Source organism: Ambystoma mexicanum, chromosome 5p (genome assembly GCF_040938575.1).
Source record: "Ambystoma mexicanum isolate Mex_15411 chromosome 5p, UKY_AmexF1_1, whole genome shotgun sequence".
Taxonomy (NCBI): Eukaryota; Metazoa; Chordata; class Amphibia; order Caudata; family Ambystomatidae; genus Ambystoma; species Ambystoma mexicanum.
In genome coordinates this window covers 349,888,127-349,911,715 of record NC_090930.1, presented here as the reverse complement: position 1 = coordinate 349,911,715, position 23,589 = coordinate 349,888,127, and the positions used below count along the sequence as shown (strand labels likewise).

The 23,589-nt window shown below is 44.4% G+C and overlaps 1 protein-coding gene across 1 annotated transcript in view; it reads right to left on the bottom strand.

Moving 5' to 3' along the window:
• Positions 1 to 326: 326 nt before the first annotated feature.
• Positions 327 to 23,589, bottom strand: part of LOC138480529 (sodium- and chloride-dependent neutral and basic amino acid transporter B(0+)-like) — a 75,783-nt gene continuing 52,520 nt past the window's right edge. The window contains exons 11-14 of the mRNA XM_069612284.1: positions 10,491 to 10,590; positions 9,902 to 10,011; positions 4,247 to 4,414; positions 327 to 1,273 (exon numbers count right to left, since the gene is read on the bottom strand). Coding sequence (XP_069468385.1) covers positions 1,109 to 1,273; positions 4,247 to 4,414; positions 9,902 to 10,011; positions 10,491 to 10,590 — 543 coding nt within the window. The 3' untranslated portion in view covers positions 327 to 1,108. The remainder of the gene's footprint in view (positions 1,274 to 4,246; positions 4,415 to 9,901; positions 10,012 to 10,490; positions 10,591 to 23,589) is intronic.

The following is a 23,589-nucleotide window of genomic DNA, read 5'->3' as shown; positions in this document are numbered from 1 at the left end:
AATCAGAATAAAAACGTACCGCTAATCTACCTGGATATAAATACAGCAGTGAAACTTTATAAAACACGTTTATTTTTTATTATACCACACGTGTCCTCATAAAATTAATGTACACATTACATTTATTCTGATTAAAATACATTGAAAGCTTCCTGATATTAACATTTAAAAAAATTAAAATACGTCTGCACAATGCAGATACATACATAACTCATAAGTGTTAAATATGCATGAGCGCACAAAGCGATCCCTGTGCTGAACCATGTAAATTGGCGTCCATTTTTGGCACGCTGGTGCCTCAACAACATACGCAACAGTTATGCACACTGCGGTAATACGATCATTTACAGTGCATCTTACATGTAGACATTTGATAGTAGCACTCATTTGCATGCACGAGAGTGACCTTCAGCATCCATTCTATTTAATGAAGTCAAAAAACGACTTATAATTGTGTGAGTTTTGTTTGTTTTATCAGTACAAGAAACGCAATTGACCACACATGTGTTCTCTCCCTTAAACAAGGCGGGGGGGGGGGGCTACACCTAGTTACAGCGCTAAAACAATAGCACAAACAAAAGGTTTGTGTGATGTATTCCAACTACAAATATTTGTTACTTTGTTATTTTCCAGCACTAGACACACACAACTGGTATTTATCGAAGATATGGTGCTGCTTATAATTCATAAGATTACCATACCTAGAAGAGTTGCATTAGAAAAATTTCAGAGCCGTTCCCATGAAGGTTCTGAGAGGAAATTCCCCAAATTGTAAGATATTGGATGTTCTTGCTGTGCAGCATGGAAACATCAGCTCTCTCCCAACACTGAAAGGCCCTATCCTAACACATTTGCATATGAGATCTTACTCAGTTAGACATTCACCAAATACAATATAGCAATCATTACCACCAACCTATCTTCAGGAGGTGCCACATTCCGTCAATTTTCCAGCAATATCAAAGAGCAAACTCCTCCTTGCTACCCAACTGCACTGCAGTATCTTTAATGATACTCACAGCTGTTACAAACCATATATGTATCTTTATAGCAGAGATGTCTTTACACTGGTAAGACAGGATCATTTAAGAAAAGTGTCAAGATTACATCAAGAAATATATGCTGTGTTGGCATATGCGGAGATGATTGGTATTTCTAGGCCTTTTTTGGCTTTCTTGGGATCTTGATCCAGAAGATGTTGAAATCTCTCCCCATAATGCTGTTCAAGGGCCGGACCCCACGTGGGATGTGGACTGCAAATACTCCTGAAGCGCTATTGAAAATTAAATGCATTTATGTTGGATCACAGCAGATTTGGATGATCAGTAAAATGAGTCAGCAGGCACATTTATTTGCCAACCCAACTATATAAATAAAGTTATATTCATGTTGCCGCCATATTCACTCCATGGAAATGGAAATTTACTGCCAGTCATTTATATCGAAACTGACTTGGGAACTTAAGATTCCAAACTCATCACAAAAGTGGTCAACTCACTTCTACATTTTTCTTATATTTTGCCAAGTTGGTCAAATGTCTGATGTAGATTATATTACTAATTACTGTAACTGAATAAGACTGTAAACTTACACACATTCTATGTATTTATAGGTAAACCCATGTGAGGGGAAACTCAAACCACCATCATTTTGGATGCATGTATTTCTGTCTAACTTTTGAACATTTACAGAACTCGTTCCTAAATGTTTGGCCTTTACACCTGATTAAGGCCATGGAAGGGGCCGACGACATTCAATCCAGTGGGGGTTTGATAGCTCCCCTCAAAGAAGAAGGCCATGCCAAAGTTTAAGTACTAAAACTTTAGGAGTTGATTTTTCAGCCCAAAAATGTGTTCTTTTCCATAAGGAGCTCAGCGGTTTTCGCTTGTATTAGAAATTAAAATAATTGTTTGGGCGCTGGAGGATGCTGCAACAAGCTACATTTCTGTTGAAGGGGAAAGAACACAACAGGTGTTGGAGATAAAAACTGGCCCATGACGTTGATCTGAGTAAGGATGGGGCAGGAATATCCAAGTGCTGCTGTTGTCCAAACACCCACATATGCTGGCAAAGTAAATTAACTTGTGGGTAATGTATACAGTAATTCATTCATTACCTAATAGACAGACACTTTGAAACGTGTTATTTCAAATGTTTGCATCTGAATATTTTCAATATTTTCATCTTTTTCCAGGTAGAAGTGATTTGTGCACTAGTAAACAAATCTCTGACCTAGCCCCAACAGATACCCATCACTTAAAGAACACTAAGGGGCTTGCTTTCAATTTCCCCTTAATTACGTGGCGGGTATCTGTTCCGTTTACAAATCTGAGTAAACAGGTCCTTCCCATGTAAACTCCTCATTTATGCAGTCAAGTGGAAAAATGGTGGTGTGATTGCCTTTATACTACCATTTTGTAATCCGCCGTGCAAATTGAGTAAACATGGCATGCAGCATTTCCAATGGATGACCATGGAATCCACTTGCTTTTTGCTGATGTAAAAAGCAGGCAGATTACTTGCTTCACAAAGGAAATGCATGCCAGCGCAAACGCTGCAGTAATTTACAATCTGTGCTTTCTCTACTCGTTATAAATGATCGAAAATGATCAGTGAAGTAAATCTAATGTGTGAAAGTCTTACGCAAGTCTATTATGCATAATATGTATGGATCAACGTAAACATTTGATAGTGCACATACTGATTTGGTTATTTACACGCTCAAAACAGAATAATATGTATATGGGGCAGGTGAATTTTACTGAACATATCTAGAGTTGTAATAGTATCACATTCCATCCATAGGTGTAGGATAATTATATCCATAGGACAATCATTTTAAGGCGCTGGCTAAACAAATAAGTTTAAGGCTTTATGAAAAAGACAGACTCCATAGACCCAAGTTCCCTCGGTAGACTGTTCCAGAGTCTAGGAACAAAGACCGAGAATCTTCTGTCCCCTCTTGGAAAAAATGTAGATGAGGAAATGACTAGGAGAGCCTGGTCCTTGGATCGTGGTACCGCTCCAATTTGTCTTTTAAGTAGTCTGGTGCTAAATCATTCAAAGATTTGAATACCAGACAAGCTGTCTTGAACTTTATTTGGTCATCAACCTGCGAACGGCGTGATTATACACGAGAGAATTTGCTCAACCCACAAACCAACCTAGCCGCTGCATTTTGCGCCCTTTGCAGTCTACTAAGCGGTTTTCTTTAGGATGCCCACTAATTGGCTGTTACAATTATCTAGGTGGGCATTTGTAAGGGCTCCCACCACCATAGCATGATTGCCTTCTGGAATATATGGGAGCTTGTTGGAGTCGTCTCAAGGATTGCTTTCACCTTGGATCGCACCTGACTCACTTCCAAGATTTTCCTGCCAAATGCAGCCTAAATTGTTAACTTTGGTTGATAATTTAAGTTCAACTCTCAATAGCTTTGGGAATGGCTGATTTTTTATAATAATTGAGCGATGTTCAGGGCCAAACAGAATAAAGTCTGTCTTGGCTGAATTCAATTGCAATTGGTTGGAAGCCATCCATTTGCTAATCTTCTGAAGGCAATCACCAATTTTAGTAATAGATTCCTCAACCTTTCAATAAAAATGTCATCAGCATGATTGGAAACATTCCATGAGGTCTCACAATTTCCATAACCAAGTAAAGATATAGGTTGAAGAGAAGGGGCAATAATGATCCCTGTGGAACACCACAGTCCACAATACATGGGTCCGACATAAAGGCTCCTAATCTAACATTATTGGTGATGTTGAAGAAAGGATCTAAACCATCGAATGGCATACTCAGAGACCCTCCCAACTGTCCTCAATCTCCAAGAGAATTGTATGGTTGACCATATCAAAGGCAGCTGATAGGTCAAGCATTACCAAAAGTGAAAGCTTGCCCTGATCAACCACCTTCAAATGTTCATCATATACTTCCAACAGAGCTGTTTCTGTGCCGAACTTCGATGAAACCCTGACTGCAAGGGGCCTAGAAGTAGTTCCTCTTCAACAAATGCTTGCAACCGTGGAGTCACTACTTTCTCCAATATCTTCCCCGGCCATTGAATACCAGCAATCGGGTGATAGAGACCAGTGGATCCAAGTTTAACAGAGGGGTCAGTGTAGTATATTTTAATACATCTGGCACTGATCCTTGCTCTAGTGATTTATTTACAAATTAGTGACAAAGGGGGCAATTTCCTCAGCATTCTCCATTTCACATGAAATATTGACGAAGGACTTACCTGCGCCAACGTTCCTTTGGACTTTATCAATTTCACCACTGCAAGTATGGGAATCCAAATGAGGCAGAACAGGATCATACACCAGCCAATGGCTACTGCCCAGGCCGGATACTCAATGGTACCATGCATAGGTGTTTTAAATGTCACAAGGGACCAGATTAATATTGCCTATTTGAAAAAGGGAACAAAAGAAACAGTTTCAGGATTTTAGATCACACAAGAATGAACTTCATTTTTTGGTCTTTCCATATAATGTGCCTGTATAACAAGAATCCCCTTCCACCTAACCCTCCCTCAATCTTATTTAGCCACCAACCCATGGAGGAAATGTATGTTTGGCTATTAGGTGGCACATAAATATCACCTACAAGCAGAAACGGTTACTGCTGTTAGATGTCATGGGAATAGGGACACAGCTTGCGAGTGTTTATTTACCCACCCTTTGACTGCGAACACCTGCCTTTTCATTAAACAAAAACCTCCTGGGATCTCTGCGGATGGGTGAAGCACCAGGAATGAGACACTGACACAAACTTATGATTTTGACCGTAAACATGTGTTAAAGGTGGTTGGAAAATGGAGGTCTTTCCCCTACATCAAAAAAAAAAATTGCATTTTGCTTTTAAAAAAAAAAGGGTCTGTCCATGTCAGAATGTCCAAAATCGTATTTTGGCCCCAACATCAGCTCTAAGGTGAAAAAGTGAAAATGTCTTTGGCCTTTAGTAGTGTACAAATGTTCAAAAAGGAAATGTGTAACTACAACACAAATGTTCCAGATGGATAGAGTTCATTGTTGCAGAGGGAGATTCCCTTCCCCTGGATTTCTCTTCACTCCATTTTTGTTCAGGAATATCAGTTCCTTGAGTTTCTCTTGATCAAAAACACAACTGGTATACAAAATATATTTCCAAAGCCTTTTGCTAGTTCTGATGCATCCTCATCAGGAATTTCTTGGATAATGTATTACACACATTTCAATTTGATGATGCCTGGTGTCTTCCATGCCAGAGCTTTCTAAAATGTATATGCTTGCAACTTGCATCTGCCTGGTGCACTCTCCTGCCTCAGCTTTTCTTAGATCAACATGCTTTCAACTTTCTCTGCCTAGTATACCCTCCTGCCAGGGCTCTTTCAACTTGCATCTGCATGGTATGCTCTGCTGCCAGGGTTTTTCTCAGGTCTCTTCGCACACTACAATCTTCTCATATAGATTTGTGCACCTTTAATGTACCTGGTATACTCTCCTGTCAGGATAACTTAAGTGTACTGCAGGCACTCACAAACTTGACAGTACCTTATTCTCATTCTATGTTGCCTCTTCAGGAAAAATTCACTTATTCAATCTCTCCCATATACTTCAATCACATTTGTTCGGTTTTGGGAGTGCTGCCAACATGCTTCAGTGTCCCCTCTTTCATTGGGTGGACTCACCGGCTCTTGCTGGCATAGGTGGATTCTCTTGTGGCAAGCTGGCGGTGGTCTCACAAGGTTTTGCTCCCCCTCACCTTGTCTGCTTCGGTCTCACATGTTTGTTTATGCGTCTCCCTTTCATGTCCCTCGGGGCTCAGTGGCTTGGAAACTGCCCTGGAGTACTTGTGAATACCCAGGAGCCTTCTGCTTGCTTCCGGCATTCTCTGAGCTTTCAGAAGTCTTGAAGTGTAAGTCAGATTTTAAGGACATGTATACAGAGACTGAAAAGGTGTTTCAGGAGTCTTGAAAGGCAAGTCTGATTTGAAGGACTTGCATACAGATCCTGTAAAAGTGTTTCCAGTACATGGTGGTTGAGGGGCGGTATGACAATATGCCATTAAGGCCTGGGGAACGGTGGAGTATCAAAAGAAAATGAGGGATACCATGTCTCGTCCGATGACGACCTCCAGAGTGTTGCCTTTCCCCATGTGTTCCTCCCTCACATAGCCACCCCCAGGGTCAGGATCAGGTAGTAGCTGCCTTTCCCTGCCACATGGTGAGAAGTAACCACTCGGAAACAAATGACATCGCATTCACTGAATACCTCTATCAAGTGCTAACATCAGGCTTTGACCTGCCACTGTTCTTTCTAAACAGTCTGCTGAGAGCTAATTGGCCTCATTCTAAGTTCGTCAGTCCATAAACAAGGGTGCCAGTAAGTTCACCGGCACCCTTGTATCCTGACCAGCAAACTACGTGTGGACTGCTGTGGCTGCTCTGCCCAACAGGTCTGACCCTGCCGGGCACAGCGGCCTTGATAGGCAAACATTTCACAGAAGCGCCGGCAACGTTACCAATGGTGATGCCTCTTCCATGTCCCTACTCCAATGGAGTCCTATGTGGTTCTGTGGGAATGGGGACTCACAATTTACCAGCATCTGACTTCCCGGGTCACCAGACTCATAATGAGTCGGTGGCATCAGGAAGTGAGGCGCCGGTAAATATTACAGGTCTGGTAGCAGGGTTACCACAGACTCGTAATTAAGCTTAATGTCTTAATTGCAGCTGCATGTGGGCTACTTTTGTAATAATGTCTGAACCAAGTGTGCCATCTACCACTTGATTTCTATCTGTTGCTTGCACTGACATCCTGTTAAAAACTAGCTTTGATAAAGCCAACAGTTTGCCAGGCACCGCTATCATATGCCTCGGGAATGATACCATTTCCAACCTGTTAATCCCTTATGGTCAAGTAGTACATTGCGACAGTACCTGGCAAATGCCCAACCTATCTCTATAGTAGAGCCAACACTTTTAGCTTCGTCAATGGATATATTAATAAAAGTGTCCAATTTTATATGTAGGACACACTGCTAATATGAGTCACTTTTTACTGTTTAATTAGCTAACAAATGGTAATCCCATCTCTTTCAAAAAATGAAAATCTTTTGATGAAAGTAATACATCATGTCATAAATTAGAAGTGATTAAAAGGATAATACATCTGGCCACTGGCAGATTCAGGAGAGATTGTGGAGACAGAAACCAAATAAACAAATTACCACATTTCTCTTTGAAAAGGAGCATCAAGTCTCATACAGACAAAAGAGTGGATGTACACTGCACAACATAGGTATTGTTGAGATCAACATGTGTGTCACGATAGTTACTGTGTATACGTGTGCGTTTCATTCGCAAGAACACAAGGAAGGAGCATGTAAAGGTATTAATTTAAAGAATTGAAGCAAAAAAAAGTGCTCAAAACATAAGATGTTTAAAACGTTGTGGTTGCGAATAGCTGCCACTTGCTGTCCAGTGAAATGTAGCACCAGGACAGATACTTTCAGTGCTATGTGGATGACCTAGCTCGCGTTCAGGCGTGCTTCTGCCACCTTCACCTTCTCTCATCTGACTGTCTGCTATCCAGGAGTGGTGTGCCGCCAATGACCTCTGCCTGAATGCCAGTAAAACAGATTCCTCACCAGCACCCCTGCACCCTCCTTTCCTGTCACTCTGGCCGGCCTCTCTTGGCCCTCTTCCTACTCCCACCGGTGAGGCTAAGAACCTCGGGGTCATTTGCAACTCCACACCCCTCCTTCTTACCTAACATCTCTGAAGTCTCTAAGAAGTAAAACTACCAACTGCACCTTCTCAGAGGTATTCTTCCTTTGCTCTCCTTCCCCCAGAAGCTCACCATCTCGAGAGCTCTGGTTCTCTCTAGGCTGGACTACTGCAGCCGCCTCTTTCTAATCCGCCCTCCGCAACTCATCCAGAACAGGACTTAGACTTGTCCTTGGCCTCAAGCCCTGGGATTGCATCTCTCCAGACCTGAAATCTCTTAATTGGCTCGCAGTGGCTGCAAGGATTACATTAAAGACCCATTTGCATTGTCCACAAGGCTTTCTGGGGCATGGGTCGCCAATACCTTCAACTCTCCCTCCTTAAATACCATCGTACTCTAGCTCCTCTCCTCCGCCAACTCCCTCAAGGTCAGTCACTTTTACAAGCAACGAGTTGGGGGTAGCTCTTTACTCAGCTGGGGCCTGCCTCTAGAAAAAACTCCCTGCCTCTCTGAAAAGACCATCTTCAGTTCTGGAAGCAACTCAAGACCTTCATCTTTTCTTCTGCCTTCGCTCGTCCTCGTCCTCTTACCGGCTGATTAGTCTGCTTCGGCACCAGGGACCTGTTTACCCTCTGATCTTCGGGCCCCGGTCCCTGGCCACCCAGCCACACACCACACTGCCTCCGGGCAACCCTTGCACTTGGGTCTGTATCTGCAACCCCACAGTTACCTTACCTGCTATTAGACACCCCTTGTCTGCGCTTTAACTTTGCACTTGCCACCTGCTGGCTGCACTACCCGTTTTATCCTGTGCTCAGCACTTCCCACTCCTCCCCACACCCTTGAACTTTCCCTCTCTTCTCTCCCCTCCACTTGCGTGTTCTCATGGTCACTGGGCCTAGTAAGATTGTTTTGTTCTCCCTTGTTATCCTCCCTTGCCTCGTCACGCTCTGAAACACTTGTGTATGAGCGCGATACAAATAAAACTTAATACTTTCCAACTTGTTGGCAATGCTGTACATTGATTGAAAAATGCAACTGTTGCTTAATAGTCTTACTTGATACCTCAGCATCTTTTCAAACCATCAACCACAAAGCCCTGTCAATCATGTTAATCCATAAGGGACTACATGACAGCATTACTTATCCTGCATCAAACCATAGCCAAATTGTCTCGATGGGCATTTGCAGATCCCAGCAGTATCCCAAGCACCTGTTGTCCTGCTGCTCATCTTCAACGTGTACATTGAGATACTTGGAAGACTGTTCACCAACCATGGAATCAAGGGAGCAGGCCATAAAATGAGTTTCAGCTCTTCTTTGAATGGCAATTCATCTGGACACAAATCAAGGGAGGCTAGGAAGTGTCCAGCGATTCTGAGAATCACACCAGGCGTACACCATAAACAATGCAAGACAGCACCAAGATGCTACAGAGATCTGAGTGGCAGCAAGATGTTCCATGTCTTAAACTCACCCGTTGAAGGGTGCACCCAAAAAGTGAATAGGTTTATTGGGATTTTATTTTCCTCAGGGTTTTCACCCAGAAGCCCACTTTTGCTCACACACCCATCCCTTGCACCACAAACATTGACCCCTCCACACACAAACACATGCACACCCAAAAACACATACTTCCTTGCTCTACTTCCTGCTTCCAGGCCGGTTAGCTCCTGGACGCACTTGTGTGCGGCATGAGGCAGCTCTGAGGTCTTGGTGTACGGTATGCAGTCTTTTTTGCCCGCATTTATAGATGGCAAAGGACTGTACCAGGTAGGTGCTAGGTCTTAAACTCGCCCGTTGAAGGCCAACCCCAAAAAGTATGCATTTATTAGGGGGGATATTGAACAGTATTTTGCTTATTAAATGGGAAATATGTGAAGCCCTTTGCTTTACATTTAAGCTTTTTGATTACTATCTGTCTGAGCATGGACACATGTATGTACTTTAGAAAAGGCAATCTGTGGAAGCACCTTTTATAATGATTCACCAAATTGAAGTACATTAGCATCTAAATCAATGCATTTAGTGGCATTTCTCAAATTCGACTCGAGAATGCACAAACTCATTTACACAGAACAGATTTTGCAGACAATGTGTGTAAACTGGTTCCTTAATGACATATGAAGGAAAAATTCCATGTAGGCATGTGATATAAACAATATATCCAGATAACAACTCACCAGCAATAAACATGGGGATATGAAGAACCAGCACATTCTCCACCATAGCCAGAAAATCCAGTGCTTTCTACCAATCATCAATTCTATGTCTCCAATGAATCGATTTCCTCCTGCCAGAGTGGGAAATGGCTGAAAGGTTATATGGTATCCTTTTTTCTGTGCGGCCACTTTTAAATTAGCACCCATGTATCATTGCTCCACCTTTAGGTCTTTTGTTTACAGTCACAGATTGGAGGAGTGTTCTGCATAGGTATATCATGTACTGTATGATTTTAGATCTCAGCATATATAATGAAATCAACATTTCTTGACAATATTAAAGAATGGCATGATAAAATGTCTTGTAATGCACAAGAAAAAAAATATGGGTTATCATTAAACGGGTTAAAGCTTTGAACTGTATGCAAAGTTTGCAGATTTACATTCGTACATGCATCTGACGCGAGTTATTTTTTACAAACCATGTTACAAACCATGATTCTTTTCCCGAATTACCAACACGAATTGAATGTATGAGGCATCATAGCATATGTAAATACAAAACAGCGTTTAAAAAAAAAAAAAAAAAGAAAAACTTACGTTTGCTTACCATAAATCCAACAAACTCCAATGAGTTCCAGCACTGCGGCAATAAGGATGCCCCATCCAGCACAGAAATGATCAATCAAGTCAACCCAGAAAATCCCTGCCTGCAAGAAAATAATAAAGCACATGTTATGCTAATCTGCCCAAAGGAAACTCTGCACAATTATATTCTGAAAGGAGCCATCCTTTGTGATCATGTCCATGATAGTGTCCCTGATGCCACAAAATAGACAGGAGTTGTAATTGGTTGTCATACCAAACATGTAGAACGGGATATCAGGTTAAGATGCCCAATCATACAGAATCATGTTTACTAAGTAGGAAACTCAGGAAAGCACAATGGTGGAATTTTCTTTGTTATACAGCTATGTTACCCCAGCCACCATTGAAAGTAGGGTATCCGGTTTATGTTACCATGATATGATGGGTACTTGCAAGACTAATATGAGAGAAAGACAATGGATACAGATCGGTCCTAGGAAAATGCTTTGGAGTTAGCAAGAGCAATGGAGGCTCGGGCGAAAAGTATCCAGAAGTGGCACACAATGATGCACAGTGGAGCTGGGAGGAAGTACAGGCTGTGTACCCAAGTAAAATGACAGCAACAACAGGTTTCTCAGGAATACGAGTTCTAGCCACAATGCTCCAGGAGGAAGGGCAAAGGCCATTCGTAGGAAGAATGGGTGGACTAACCACATGAGCAGGGGAAAAAGAAGTGGCTGGCTTTGGGAGTGGAGTGCAGGCATTGATGGACAAGAGGGAATTTCACTAGGCAGTGCAGATCAAATTACAATAGGAATAGATCTTATAGGACACATCTCAACATGGTAGAAGATCACTAGATCTACAGAGTGCCGGTCATAGAAGAGTGAGTGTTACAAATTCAAGGAGGGGTGGGGTCAATTGGACCATGGGATATAGTGTAGATATGGAGATGGTAGATTATGGTTAACTGTACCCCATGACATCCCCAGAACTGTATGAGGATAGTTTAAAAATCTGTGAACTCTTATTCCAGCTGATATAAATCCTAGTGAGTATGGACAAGACCCCATCACAGTACTACGAGTTCAGAAAATATACAGTACAAGGACAGGGAAAAGAAGGGCAAGCGTTATGTCGCATACAGAGGTGCAAGTGTTCTAGGTTGAGATGAACAGGCTATACAGATATGCCCAGGGAGGGAGGTACCCATTTTGTTTGTGTAAGGCCATGCACACATGTCAGTCTCAAAGCTGTGTATCCTGATCATCCAGGAAAGTTAAGGGGATTTTGCCTAAAGCACACAAAGTGAGGAATGTTATGGTATTAGCTAGTTAAGGACTCAAGATATAAACAGGGGGGGGGGGGTCATACCCTCAATTTTCAGTGTATGCAATTATTTTGTGCACAAACATTATTTCCTTTGTAAAGATTCAGTCTGAAAAATACCCCTTAGACACATTGCAATACAAACCGAGAATACACTCTAAACACTTATTTATCTGTTGGTTCAGATTACGTAGGGCGAACAGTCCTCTTTGTTTTACACTTCCAATTTCTGCTGAATTAACCAGCAGCCAGATGAGATCAACTACTTTTACAGTATGCGGTTCGCTTTACAAATCCAATTGTATTTGCTCAATTCGCTGAACTGTCATAATTGTTCAGAGTACGACTGGCTCTTATTCAACATACATACTATGAACCAACAGATAAATAATAAAAACTGTTGTAATACAAGAGTGTATTTTCTCGGTTTGTATTTCACTGTGTCCAAGAGTGTCTTTTCACACTGAATCTTTACAAAGGAAATAATGTCTGTGCACACAATAATTGCATACACTGAAAATTGAGGGTAGGACGCCCCCGCTGTTCATATCTATTTCAAGCCCATTAGTCCTCCCCACCTCAGGGCTGTCCCTCCACTTACCTTAGTTGAGGACTCAAAGCTGTATACGACAGTCTGGTGGTGAATGGGGTGATAATAACGATTGAAGCATCAGAATGGTTGTCCATTGTTCTGGCACGAAAACAAGATGGGGGACTAGGACTGTGTGTGGACCTCTAATTTATTTAAATTGCAGTATTTGGGTGGACAGGCATCCTCTTCTGAACATTAATGAACTTCTGACCACAATGGGACAATTTTCAACCTTTGATCTCTTCGAGGGATGCCTGTGGGCAGACTTCTGCAGTGGCAGTTTTTCAATAATTTATGCAAGCTGCAAGGGAGGCATGGTATCACAAGTATGACACAGACACAAAAAAGGTACAAGTTGCAAAAATTCCTACTTTGCCATATAGCTAGGATGGGAGTATACTCTACCATCAAATAATACATTCCTAGTTGAGTCTGTCAAATGAACATTGCCTATACTAACAAAACCCAATAACTGTGTGTAAAGGAGAATATGTATGCAAAGGAAAATCAGTGTTAGTCTATAAAAAATAAGTGTGGCTGAGCCAGCACTCCTCCCCACGTTAGACAGTATGGAGGAAGGCGGTCCCCATACACAGGACGACACTATGGCTGAAGTTCACAAAACAAAGGCAGTCCAAAATGTGCATTGAGGCCCGCCTGGTATTCCACGTAAAAGTCTCCCTTTCCAGCTTTCAAAACACTGTTCAACAAAAAGTTCACACCAGACGCCCTCGGTCGGCTCGAAACTTTCAAACACAACACGTACTGTGATTCCCCCCCCCCAAGCTTAATTCACATAATTTGGGGGTGCCCCTTCCCCAACTTAATCACACTTCCGGTCTCCCTCAGTCGGGAATCAGACCTTTTCCTAACGTCGAATACTTTTGAATGTGGGAGTCTTACTATAGACCTCTGCAGAACCACCAACTTTCCTTTCCACTCACACTATTGTGCCAATTACCCCAGTGTCTCTTGGTCTGGGTAGTTCAATGTCATAAGGCCAAAAGTTCAACCTTCACCTTTTACTCTACCCCTTAACCCAGGGTTACTTTATCACTTTGCTTTTTATAGTTCATTCACTTCATCGCTTCATAACAAAACCAATTCACCTTTCAAACTTCGAGTAGGCTACCCCTTCACCGGACAACTCCGCTACTCAGTATTGCAGGTTTCACAGCTGTAGATAATTGAAAGTTCAATCACAGGCCTGCATTCTTTTGCATCTCATCCACATGCATGTAGCCTTCACTTGTGCAATCTATTGTTGCAATTTCAATCTTTCCTCAACATACAGCTGTCTTTCTTGTCGCTTCCCAACTCACCAGCTGCATGGATTTCTTTTTTTGTCTTTGCCGTTCTGAATTCACAAGTCAAGGTTAATACCACAGGCTTGGCCTTGCCTCCCCAACTCTGCAGTTCACCCAGGAGGGTTGCTGACATCTTTGAAACACAATGCAATCTACTTGTCTGATTTGTCCTTCTGTCATGATGCCTACCTCCAAGGAGCCAGGTCCGACCCAGCAACCCCAGAGGCAGGCATCATTTCCCCCAGGGAAGTGCCAGCGGGCCCAAGCTGGGGCCCTTTGGACACAGTCCTGGCGCCTTAGGCGCCAGGCTCATAAAGCTAGACATGTGTTCAGGTGTTTTAAGGTGCACTTACCTGATGCAGACCATGCTGCTACATCCAGGCCCTCTTGAGGCCTGAATGGAACTACTTTACCTGTGGACCTACTTTCCCCTGGGTGTGGTCGGGGAAGGATCCATACCTGGAACTTCTTCCAAAGTTATTTAAACCACGCCCGATCAGCAACTCACGCTTCGCGTTGTTCTGCTCTTCGCAGCTGGACGCTCACCGTGTCAGCTCCTGCATCTGGACTTCAGCCACGCCTGTCAGCATCCTGGGTCACCTGCTAAGAGAGAATTGGAGAGAAAGAAGACCTTACCTGCTAAAGCTGCATCACGGAGACTTCACACAGACTATCCTGAAAGGGAAGACATCATTTTAAAAGCATTCCGCTTCGATCGCTGCAGCGCTGCATTTCACTCACCTTTCCTGGGCACCTCCATCTTCAGCAGCGATCATCCGGATCCGCAGCCACTTCCTAGAGAGATAAAGACAAGAACACAAGGTGAGAGAAGGAAGGGAATAGGAAAAGCTCAGTTTCCTTCTAAGACTTACCTGTTGGGTCATTCCCATTTCATTTCGGGTCCTGCCGCTTCCTGGCATTCCGGACCCCGGCCCCTATGGGGAAAAAAGACAAAGACATCGAATGAGCGAATGCAAAGACATTACCCGAACGCTCATCCAGAACTTACCTGTCATTTACTGGAACTGCACGTTTCACTTCGGGTCGGCGCCATATCTCCGGCATTCCGAACCCCGGCCCTTAAGGGGAAAAAGACATAAGCGTTAGCGCTTGCTGCAATAAGACAATGAACATTATTATTAAGCTTGAACTTTTGAACTTGCTACAGAACTCTTACAGCGCCTTACCTGAATAGTCAAGCTTATTTGAACTCCCATCAAACCTCAATCCAGTGAAGTAACTGGGTTTCAACGCGCCCCTGCATCAGAAGCAGGATGGAGAACTCATCCTTCCAGACCCTAAGGTGAGACTTCACGGGGAATCGAAGAAGGGTATCGTGGAGGGTAGGAAGGGAGTGGGAGGCTTGAGCATTATTCCGTCAGTAGGTAATACTCCCTTTTCACGCACATTGGAATATTCCTGCGAGCCAGTGAGCCCATTTTCAGAGTCCTGCGCTTCACCATAGAAGAAGCATCAGCACTCGAAGCCAGACCTGCGCCTCCGTGGGAATCAGGTGAGCGTGACACCTTCTCCAAGTGTCTTTCACAGCATTCTGGAGGCAACAACCACCTGCAGGGAACTCCTGAGGTTCTCTACCCTTTACTCTCATCCCTCGGTCCATCGCTCTGCTCCAGTAGGATTGCCTTTGCCTGGAGGTTCTGCTCTTGCTCCTGTTCCACCTTGCTCGGAGTGTGTCTCTATTTTCTGCCCTTTATCCGCGTGAGGAGTGATAATTGGTATCAGATATATGCATTTAAAGTCAAGTGCCTGACTTTGCCTGACCCAATTAGTGGAACATGTCCAAGATGTGTAAGGGTTAGCCTGTTTACTCTCTCCATTCCTCAGCCCAGTGTTTGTGTGAGAACAAAGGGGTGCAGGGGGAGTTGGAACATTGGAGAATCCTATAAACTAGGATAGTCAGATGTATGGGACAAAGGGGAATACCGCGTCTCACCATTGGTCACCTCAGCACCACCCCTCGAAGACCCCTCACCCAGGTCATCCTCCCACACTGGTCCACCCCCAGGGTCTGGATCCAAAGACGATGGCCGTGCCCTGGCCACCTGAGAGAGAGATCCGCAGGGACTACTATTTGAGATACCCTTTGAAGGAACAACTTATTTTCAGAATGACAATTTGGTGTCGGAGGGCCGTGTTGGAACATGATCAAAGAGTGCATTTGATGTTGAGGTTACGGGGAAAGGGTTGGACATTGAAGATGTGCTGATAACAAATGAAAGTGCACAGTGTTGCACATTTGTGACATACTATTTATACTAATGGGATCAAACCAAGGGAAGGTTTGGCGAGTGTCATGAGGAAAACGCCTGCACCAAAAGCGAAGGAACAGGAGGCGATTCTTGGGAACGTCTGATTTATGTGAAATTCATTCCAGGGACCGTGTAAAAATTGTTGCATGAGGGAATTACTGAAGAATGTGGTTTGTGTGTGGTCGCAGGATTGCCAATGGGAATTTGATATGGTGACAACAAATGTTGATGAGGTTCTGTCTTTGGGAACTTTTAATCTGAGAGCAAAGACAGTATTTACAGTGGATGCCAGTGTAGTAGGTGTTGGGGCTCTGTTGGCCTAAAGGAGGGGGGTGGGTTCCTGTAGCTTTTATGAAAAGGGTTTTGATAGATTCCTAAAACGAGATCACAAACAGCTTGTTCATGTTTTCCTGTGGTTTAGGTTGTGTCACCCAGGATCGTCAGGTGGATAGTGTATTTGCAAAACTACAACTTTCTGGTAGAGTATGTTCCTGGTCATAGAAACTGGATGTTTCTCTATGTTGGCGGTATAGGATGAAAGAAACATGATGTGAAGGGGATGGGGCGCAAGTACCATGGGTGATACCAGCCGTGGACAAGGATGAGTGGTGGGAAGAAAGTGAAAAGTTTCCAGAGCTGGATTTGGTTTGCAGGGGTTTAAAAGAAAGTGGCGTGGGTTTGAAAACTGTGCAGAGAGCAAGAAATACATCTTGGTTTGTCACATTTGCAGAGGGTCCTTGGAGTGAGCAGAGTGGGTTGGTTGCGCTCACCCATGAGGGGCATTTAGGAAGGACTCTCACCAAGAAGAGACTTCGAGTCATATTGGTGGCCGGCTAAGGACAGCGATGTAGAACTTATGGTAAAGGGTTCTGTGCCGTGTGTTGTGAGTGACGAGTCGGTGGTGAGATCTCAACCCATCTATCCCGTGGCAGTGCCGGATAGAGTTTAGTCTATGGAAGCTTTAGATATCATGGGACCATTGGAGATGTTGGGGAAGACGCCAGATACATTTTGGTGTTAGTAGACTATACCACAAAGTGGAATGAAGTTCTGCCAGTACAATTGGTGAATACTTTGAAGGTTATCACGTTATTAACAGTGCTTTTTGACACCCCATGAAACCAACCACAACTGGAATACCTACGTAAAGCTGCGCTACCGCGGCTTCCTGACATAAGGGAGAAGCTGGAGGCGCCCATCAACGAGGAAGCGATTGGGGATGCCATTACGTCACTCAAATCACGAGCCCCGGGCCCAGATGGCTTCTCAGAGAAGTTCTATAAACTATTTAGGCCCCCAACTGATTCCCCTCTGGTCACACTTTTCAACTCCTTCAGAGATACAGGATCTGTGACGCCCTCGATGCAGGAATCGACCACCATCCTCCTACCTAAACCTGGGAAAGATCCGAGAGACTTGGCTTCATACAGGCCAATTGCACTATTGAACATTGATGCAAACCTATACTCTAAAATCCTGGCGAACCCCCTGGGTCCCATCCTACCCGAGATCATTCAGCCAGACCAGGCAGGTTTCATCCTACACCGGGCGGCAGGGGATAATATCCGGAGAACTCTTAACCTGGTGGACCTTGCAACCCGGAACTTCCAGAAGTTGGTCCTAAGGGCCCTAGATTCGACCAAGGCCTTCGGCAGGGTGGACAATTACAAACCGTCCCAGATGGGTGGAGCTGGAGCAGTCACGAACACCGCTACCACTTCGATTCTTGCCACACATCCCACCCCCTCTCTGCACACACTGGGGAGACCTCCTCCGGGCAACCAACCACACCCTGAAGTCCTGGGATTGGGCACTGAAACGGAAGGGGGTTCCAAGAGGCTTGAGCCCTCAATCCCCGATCTTCTTTAACCCGGCCATCTCACCTGGCGCGAGCCCCCGCAACTTCCAAAATTTGATAAACGGCGGCCTTGAAACCATAGACCAGCTGTACGGGGAAGAGACACCCCTGACATTCGAGCAATGTAAGGAAAAATTCCAACTCCAGGAACGGGACAGATACACTTATATTCAACTGCGTCACTGGTGTACACACCCCCAAACTCTTTGGGCGGCAACGCAGCCCCCTACCGCCCTGTAACTGACACTCAGGGACCTCCGGCCCACGGGAGTGTATCTACCCTATACAGGCGGTTCTTAGGGGACTTCCTGAGCACGAGAACACGCTGCATGGCCCAGTGGGAGGCAGACCTGGGTCACCCAATAGAAGACCAGACCTGGGTGGACATCTGGACCCAAACGCATACCTCATCTACCTGCATCACTAACAGGGAAAGTGCCTACAAAGTCATGTTACGGTGGTATTACCCCTCAGACTTCATCACATGAACACCCCCCCCCCCACCAAGTGGACTACCTTTGCTGGAGAGGGTGCGGCCATCCGGGCTTTTTTTCCACATGTGGTGGACTTGTCCACGGATTCAGCAATTTTGGAAGACGTGCCTAGGGACCATCACACAAATCACTGGGTCAACGATCACGCTAGAACTGGAGCCCGTCCTGCTGGGAGCACCGATCCCCACGATCTACCCACGGGCCAGCAACAGAGCAAAATTGCTGATCCAATGCCTACTAGCCAGGAAAACAACCCTGGCCCGCGCCTAGAAGTCCCCAGAGGGCCCCCTCATGGCCCAGTGGTGGATGAAGCTCTAGGACATTCTGGTAGCGGAAATGCAGCAAAGGCAGGTACCCTGACAGATTTCAGAACATCTGGGCCCCAGTTCTAGAATACGACCAGCGATTCCCGGCCCCGACCTATAAACCCATTGACGCTCGCTGGACCCGTAGGGACCAGGAAAACCCCGATAGGGACACAAAGTCTGGGGCGCGAGACAGATGGCTTTGTAAGGAGGAGCACAGACCTGGGGTTGGGGGAGGGGGGGGGCGCGAGGGAGCGCTTGAGGGTTAACATGCTTAAATGATGTTATAAACTGCTGTGTAATTGTCATCCTGCCTTGATTTAAAATAAACAAAGTTAAAAAAAGAAAGTGCTTTTTGACAAGGAGGGTGTGCCAGTGAGCATTGTCATGGACAATTCTATGTAATTTGTGTCGAAAGAAATGTTTGATTTTGAGAGAAAGGGAAACAGAAGACCTTTTGATGGCATTGTACGACTGCAGTGCTAATGGTTTGAGCGTGTCAACACTATCAAGGAAGTAATACAATGGGCATTGGCTAACAGTTTGGAGGTTGGTGTTGGATGATGCCATCAGGACACATAGGGATACACCCAATAGTCTCAAAGGGTGTGAGCCTTTTGAACTGATGAGGGGCAGGAAGTCAGCGAGCAAATTGAGGCCTGTGTGGTTAGGTAGTGTGCAATCTAAAGTAGATTTAGAAAGGATTGTGATAAAGACAAGGGAGAGACCAGAGGTTTTGCCTGAGAAACACAATGTGTGGGGAGGAGTGCCAGGTCGAGGTAGGAGATGTAGTAAGAGTGAAGTGTCCCCATTTCATGTTTTTGGCACCTTTGCAAGTGATCAAAGTGGGTCAGGCCTGTGTCATACTCAGAGATGGTACTGTGTGGAGCAAAAGGAGAAATGCTGGTCAGGATCGGTACATGGTGGGTTAATGATGCGCCGGGTTGTGCAGAGAGGTGTGTGGACAACGTTTTGAAAAGAGCATGTTGAGGATTTGGGTAGAGAGGTGTACGGTGGGCATAAGCCTGATGAAAGGATGGCTGAGGGTGGTGGAGAGTGGAAAATGCATGGTGAGGAAGATATGGGGCACAATGCAGGCAACAGAACACCAGGTGGTTTGGGGTGGTGGTGCCACTGCAAGAGGTGATAGGGCTGGGGTGGGGGAAACAAGATGTTCTAGCAGAGTTATAATGTTAGCTAAGAAATGTAGTGATTGTTTTTGGATATAGCATTGTCAGTTAAGCTTGTTTTGTTTATTTTATTTCATTTGGTTTCTGATTGTGAGGGAATGGGGGTGAAGGGGTAGGTGTATTATAATAGGTGGGTGTATTGTTCCATATAGTTTTGGTGCCACAGCATGGTGTTTACTTTGTTGGTGTCAAGGATCAACAAAACCATGACTGAGAAATGACTGTTGTGGTCACTCCTGGAGAAGAGAACCATGGGTGCCACAGATTAAACTCTTGTTCCTCTTTACAGCTTGGTGTCTTATAAACACGACACTCACCACAAATAACTACTGTAACTAATTGAATTGTTCTCTGTAGTTGCTTTGCTGCCACAGTGGGTAGATTCTGGACCAATTTTAATTCAAGCGTGCCCATTTCGAGAGACAAAAATGCCAAAGCAGCCAGAGGTTAGCAGAAAGACAGTAACTGTCCAAAAGAACAAACACAGCCACACATTCAATGTGTTCAGTCCTTTCTGCGTACTACGCCTCTGTTAAAAGACACAACTAAAGCAATACAGAACCACAAAATTCATCTGAATGTACCACAAAACAGGTTAGACAGAAATTAGAAAGCCCATTTAGCCCCCCCCCCACCCCCAAGGGGATTGGAAGCCTGCTCAACTTCCACCCCCCGCCAAACAAAAGGGAATTTTTTATAGTTAAGAAATGCGAGTACACATTTATCATATAAGCAAGGGCTTCTACATGTTAATTCTGAGAAGCCATATGTCTTTCACACCCAATTTTTATTTTGCATAACCATCATTTGGTGTCTTTTTAAGTGGCAAGGAACACGGCATCTGCATATCATTGGGTTTTCAGGATCAAAGATCATGCATAGACGTGCAATTGCTATTCAATATTTACACTTGAATATCTACTGTATAGAACTACTTTAATCACTCTAATGGTGTTGCTTGGACACTCTAGTGTGCCCATTTAGAGTGACTATAAAGCTAGAACAGCTAGTCCTTGGCAGAAATAGCAGTACTGTCCAAGTAGAACCAGCAAGGTCCCCATACATGCCCCGAGCAGTCACACATTCAGTAGTTTTTAGACCCCCTGCTTGCTACACCTGCATTAAAAGCACAATCAACTAAAGCAAAACAGAGCCACAATAACAATCCCAAGACATCACATGACAGGTTCTACAAAGAGTTGGATGCCCTGTCAATCCTCCCCCCAAAAAAGGGAGATTGTAAGAATATAGTGCAAGGTCTTCATAATGGTGTATATTTTAAGCACTCCAACTCCACCCAGAAAGATTAAGCCAAAGATTATACTGCAATAAGCCGATTAAGTCAGACAGTTCTGATCCAGTAAACAGGGGAATAACATAATAGAAGTCTACTGAAATGCAATTTGTCACCAGGATAGGTTTACCAAATGCATTATTTCAACTTTCAGCGAACATAACATTCAAGTGTAAGCAACCAGTCATAAGAGGGCCATCAGCCAAGAAAATAATTTGAATTCTAACAGTTCTTACCCTACTGCTGCAAGCATGGACACAGCAAATATCAAACCCAAAACATTGTGACCAGTGGCAGTGGCCCCAAAACAGGAAAGAAAAAGACCAGTAAAGATAATAATCACAATACACAATATCCCAAAGATGAACCACTGGAGTCTTCGTGAAATAATTTGTGGCATTAAAACATTACCTGGTGAAGTTATTTAGCCATACTTTAATCTGTACAACAGATTCTGAACCAATTGATTGTGGAAAGGAACATCTTCTACAGACAGAGGAAAAGCTGGCACCTGGGTAAGGTACACAGTAAAATGTATCACATTGTATTGAAGTAGTTGCAGTAGATGACCAGCTCCTTGCCCATCTGTGCAAGCAACATGTACTCAAAACGTCGGCCAGGAGTATAGCTCAGAAGCAACGTGTCTGTCTGTCATAGAAGCAAGAAAATGCAGACCAAATCAGGTTCAGATCACTGGTCTCTGATATGCGTAATAAAATATTAATTCCCAGCGGAGTTCTCTATTCTGCATCTCCATAGCAATGGCTCCCAAAGACCGATCCTTTTAACTCCTTCTCATCTCATCTGTGTGCACAAACCTCCAAACGTATTCTTTATTTTACAATGTTATTTTTGCTATCTGATTTAATATCCATACTTTTATTTGCCTTCCTCTGTGCTACCTTTTTGTTGCATTTACTGTATTTGCTACTGTTTCATCTAAACCTTAAAAAGGCTGAGCTGTGAAATTAAAAGATGAACTTGTAAAACTAAAAAGGTTTAAATCAATGTTCAAAGGTTATATATCCAATGCTCAAGAAAAAAATGGAAGTTACCCTAGTTATCGCAAACTTACTTGCTTTAGGCAAGCTCCAGCTATACTTGTCAACCACTAAACCAAGAGGAGCACCCTCCACAACTTTTAGAAGAGTTTACGGCAAAGACGATCTGAAGTTGACACTTCATGTCAGACATGATTTCACAGCATCTATGGGGCACAGGGAGTTGGGGCTTCAAATCAGAGGCTGTCTGGGATTGCCCTATGTTTTGCACTAGGGCAGGGTGGTCATTTTCTATGTTAGAAACACACAGGGACTGATTCATAGAATAAATGTGTGCCAAAAGGGGAGCGCAAGCGTGAAAATCGCAGCGCACGCATGCCAAAGCCGCGCACATCGATTCATGGAATTCAGTGCGCGTGTAAATCCTGCAATGGGCACTAAAATCATGGGTGGCATACGCAGGCGCATGCGTCATTAATCAGCGTGCACAGGGAAAGAGCACATATCGCAACACACACACACAACAGAAGTGGGCGGAACACATGGTGTAACATGCGGAATGGGGAACAACGTGTGAAAATGTGGGTGTTGCGGGGGGAAGTACAGGATGTAAATGCTCGCAACGCCCACACGTGCGCCAACACGTATTCATGGAACCGAACAGGGGAAAGGCGTGCACCAAAAAAAGACGCGCTAATCTGGAAACACGTACGCCAGCAGGAAGCAGGCGTAAGCGGCCCCGCGCAGCATACAAGTGCACGTAAACAAACAAGCTCAGACACTACAATGAATATACCGTTCCTCGCAGCAGTGGTCATGGGACACCGCAGGAGGAGGATAGCCAGGCCCCGCATTTTTTTACCCAGGACCAACCTTTTTGGGATGCCTGATGACCAGGTGTATGGGAGGTACAGGTTTCCACCACACAATCCTCGACCTGGTGAGTGGGAGGATGACCTCATCACTCACCCTGTGCTTGCAAGCACTGAGCCCCTTGGAAAAGGTGCTCAATGTACTGCACTTCTTGGCTACTGGTTCATTTCAGCAGACAAGTGCCATAGTAGGGGGGGTGTCACATGCTACACTGCCTACACCAGGTGTTGGTCAGCATGACTGCACACCACTCATACATGCCCAGAACACCTGCAGAAAGGCAGGCCGTGGTCCAGGACTTTTACGGGGTGGCACACTTCCCCAAAGTGCTAGGTGCCATTGATTGCACCCATGTGGCTCTACGTCCTCCTAGGGCCAATGAGCATATATATCAAAACCACAAGCACTAGCATTCAATCAACGTGCATGTAGTATGTGATGCCAAGGGAATCATCACTTCAGTATATGCCAACTATCCAGGGTCAAGCCATGATAGTTTGAATGTCGCCCCTAAACCGGGACCTGGAAGCTGGGCGGCATGGTGACACATGGCTGATTGGCGAGTATAAATGCCTCTGCACATGCATGCATGTCAGATACCGAGTAAT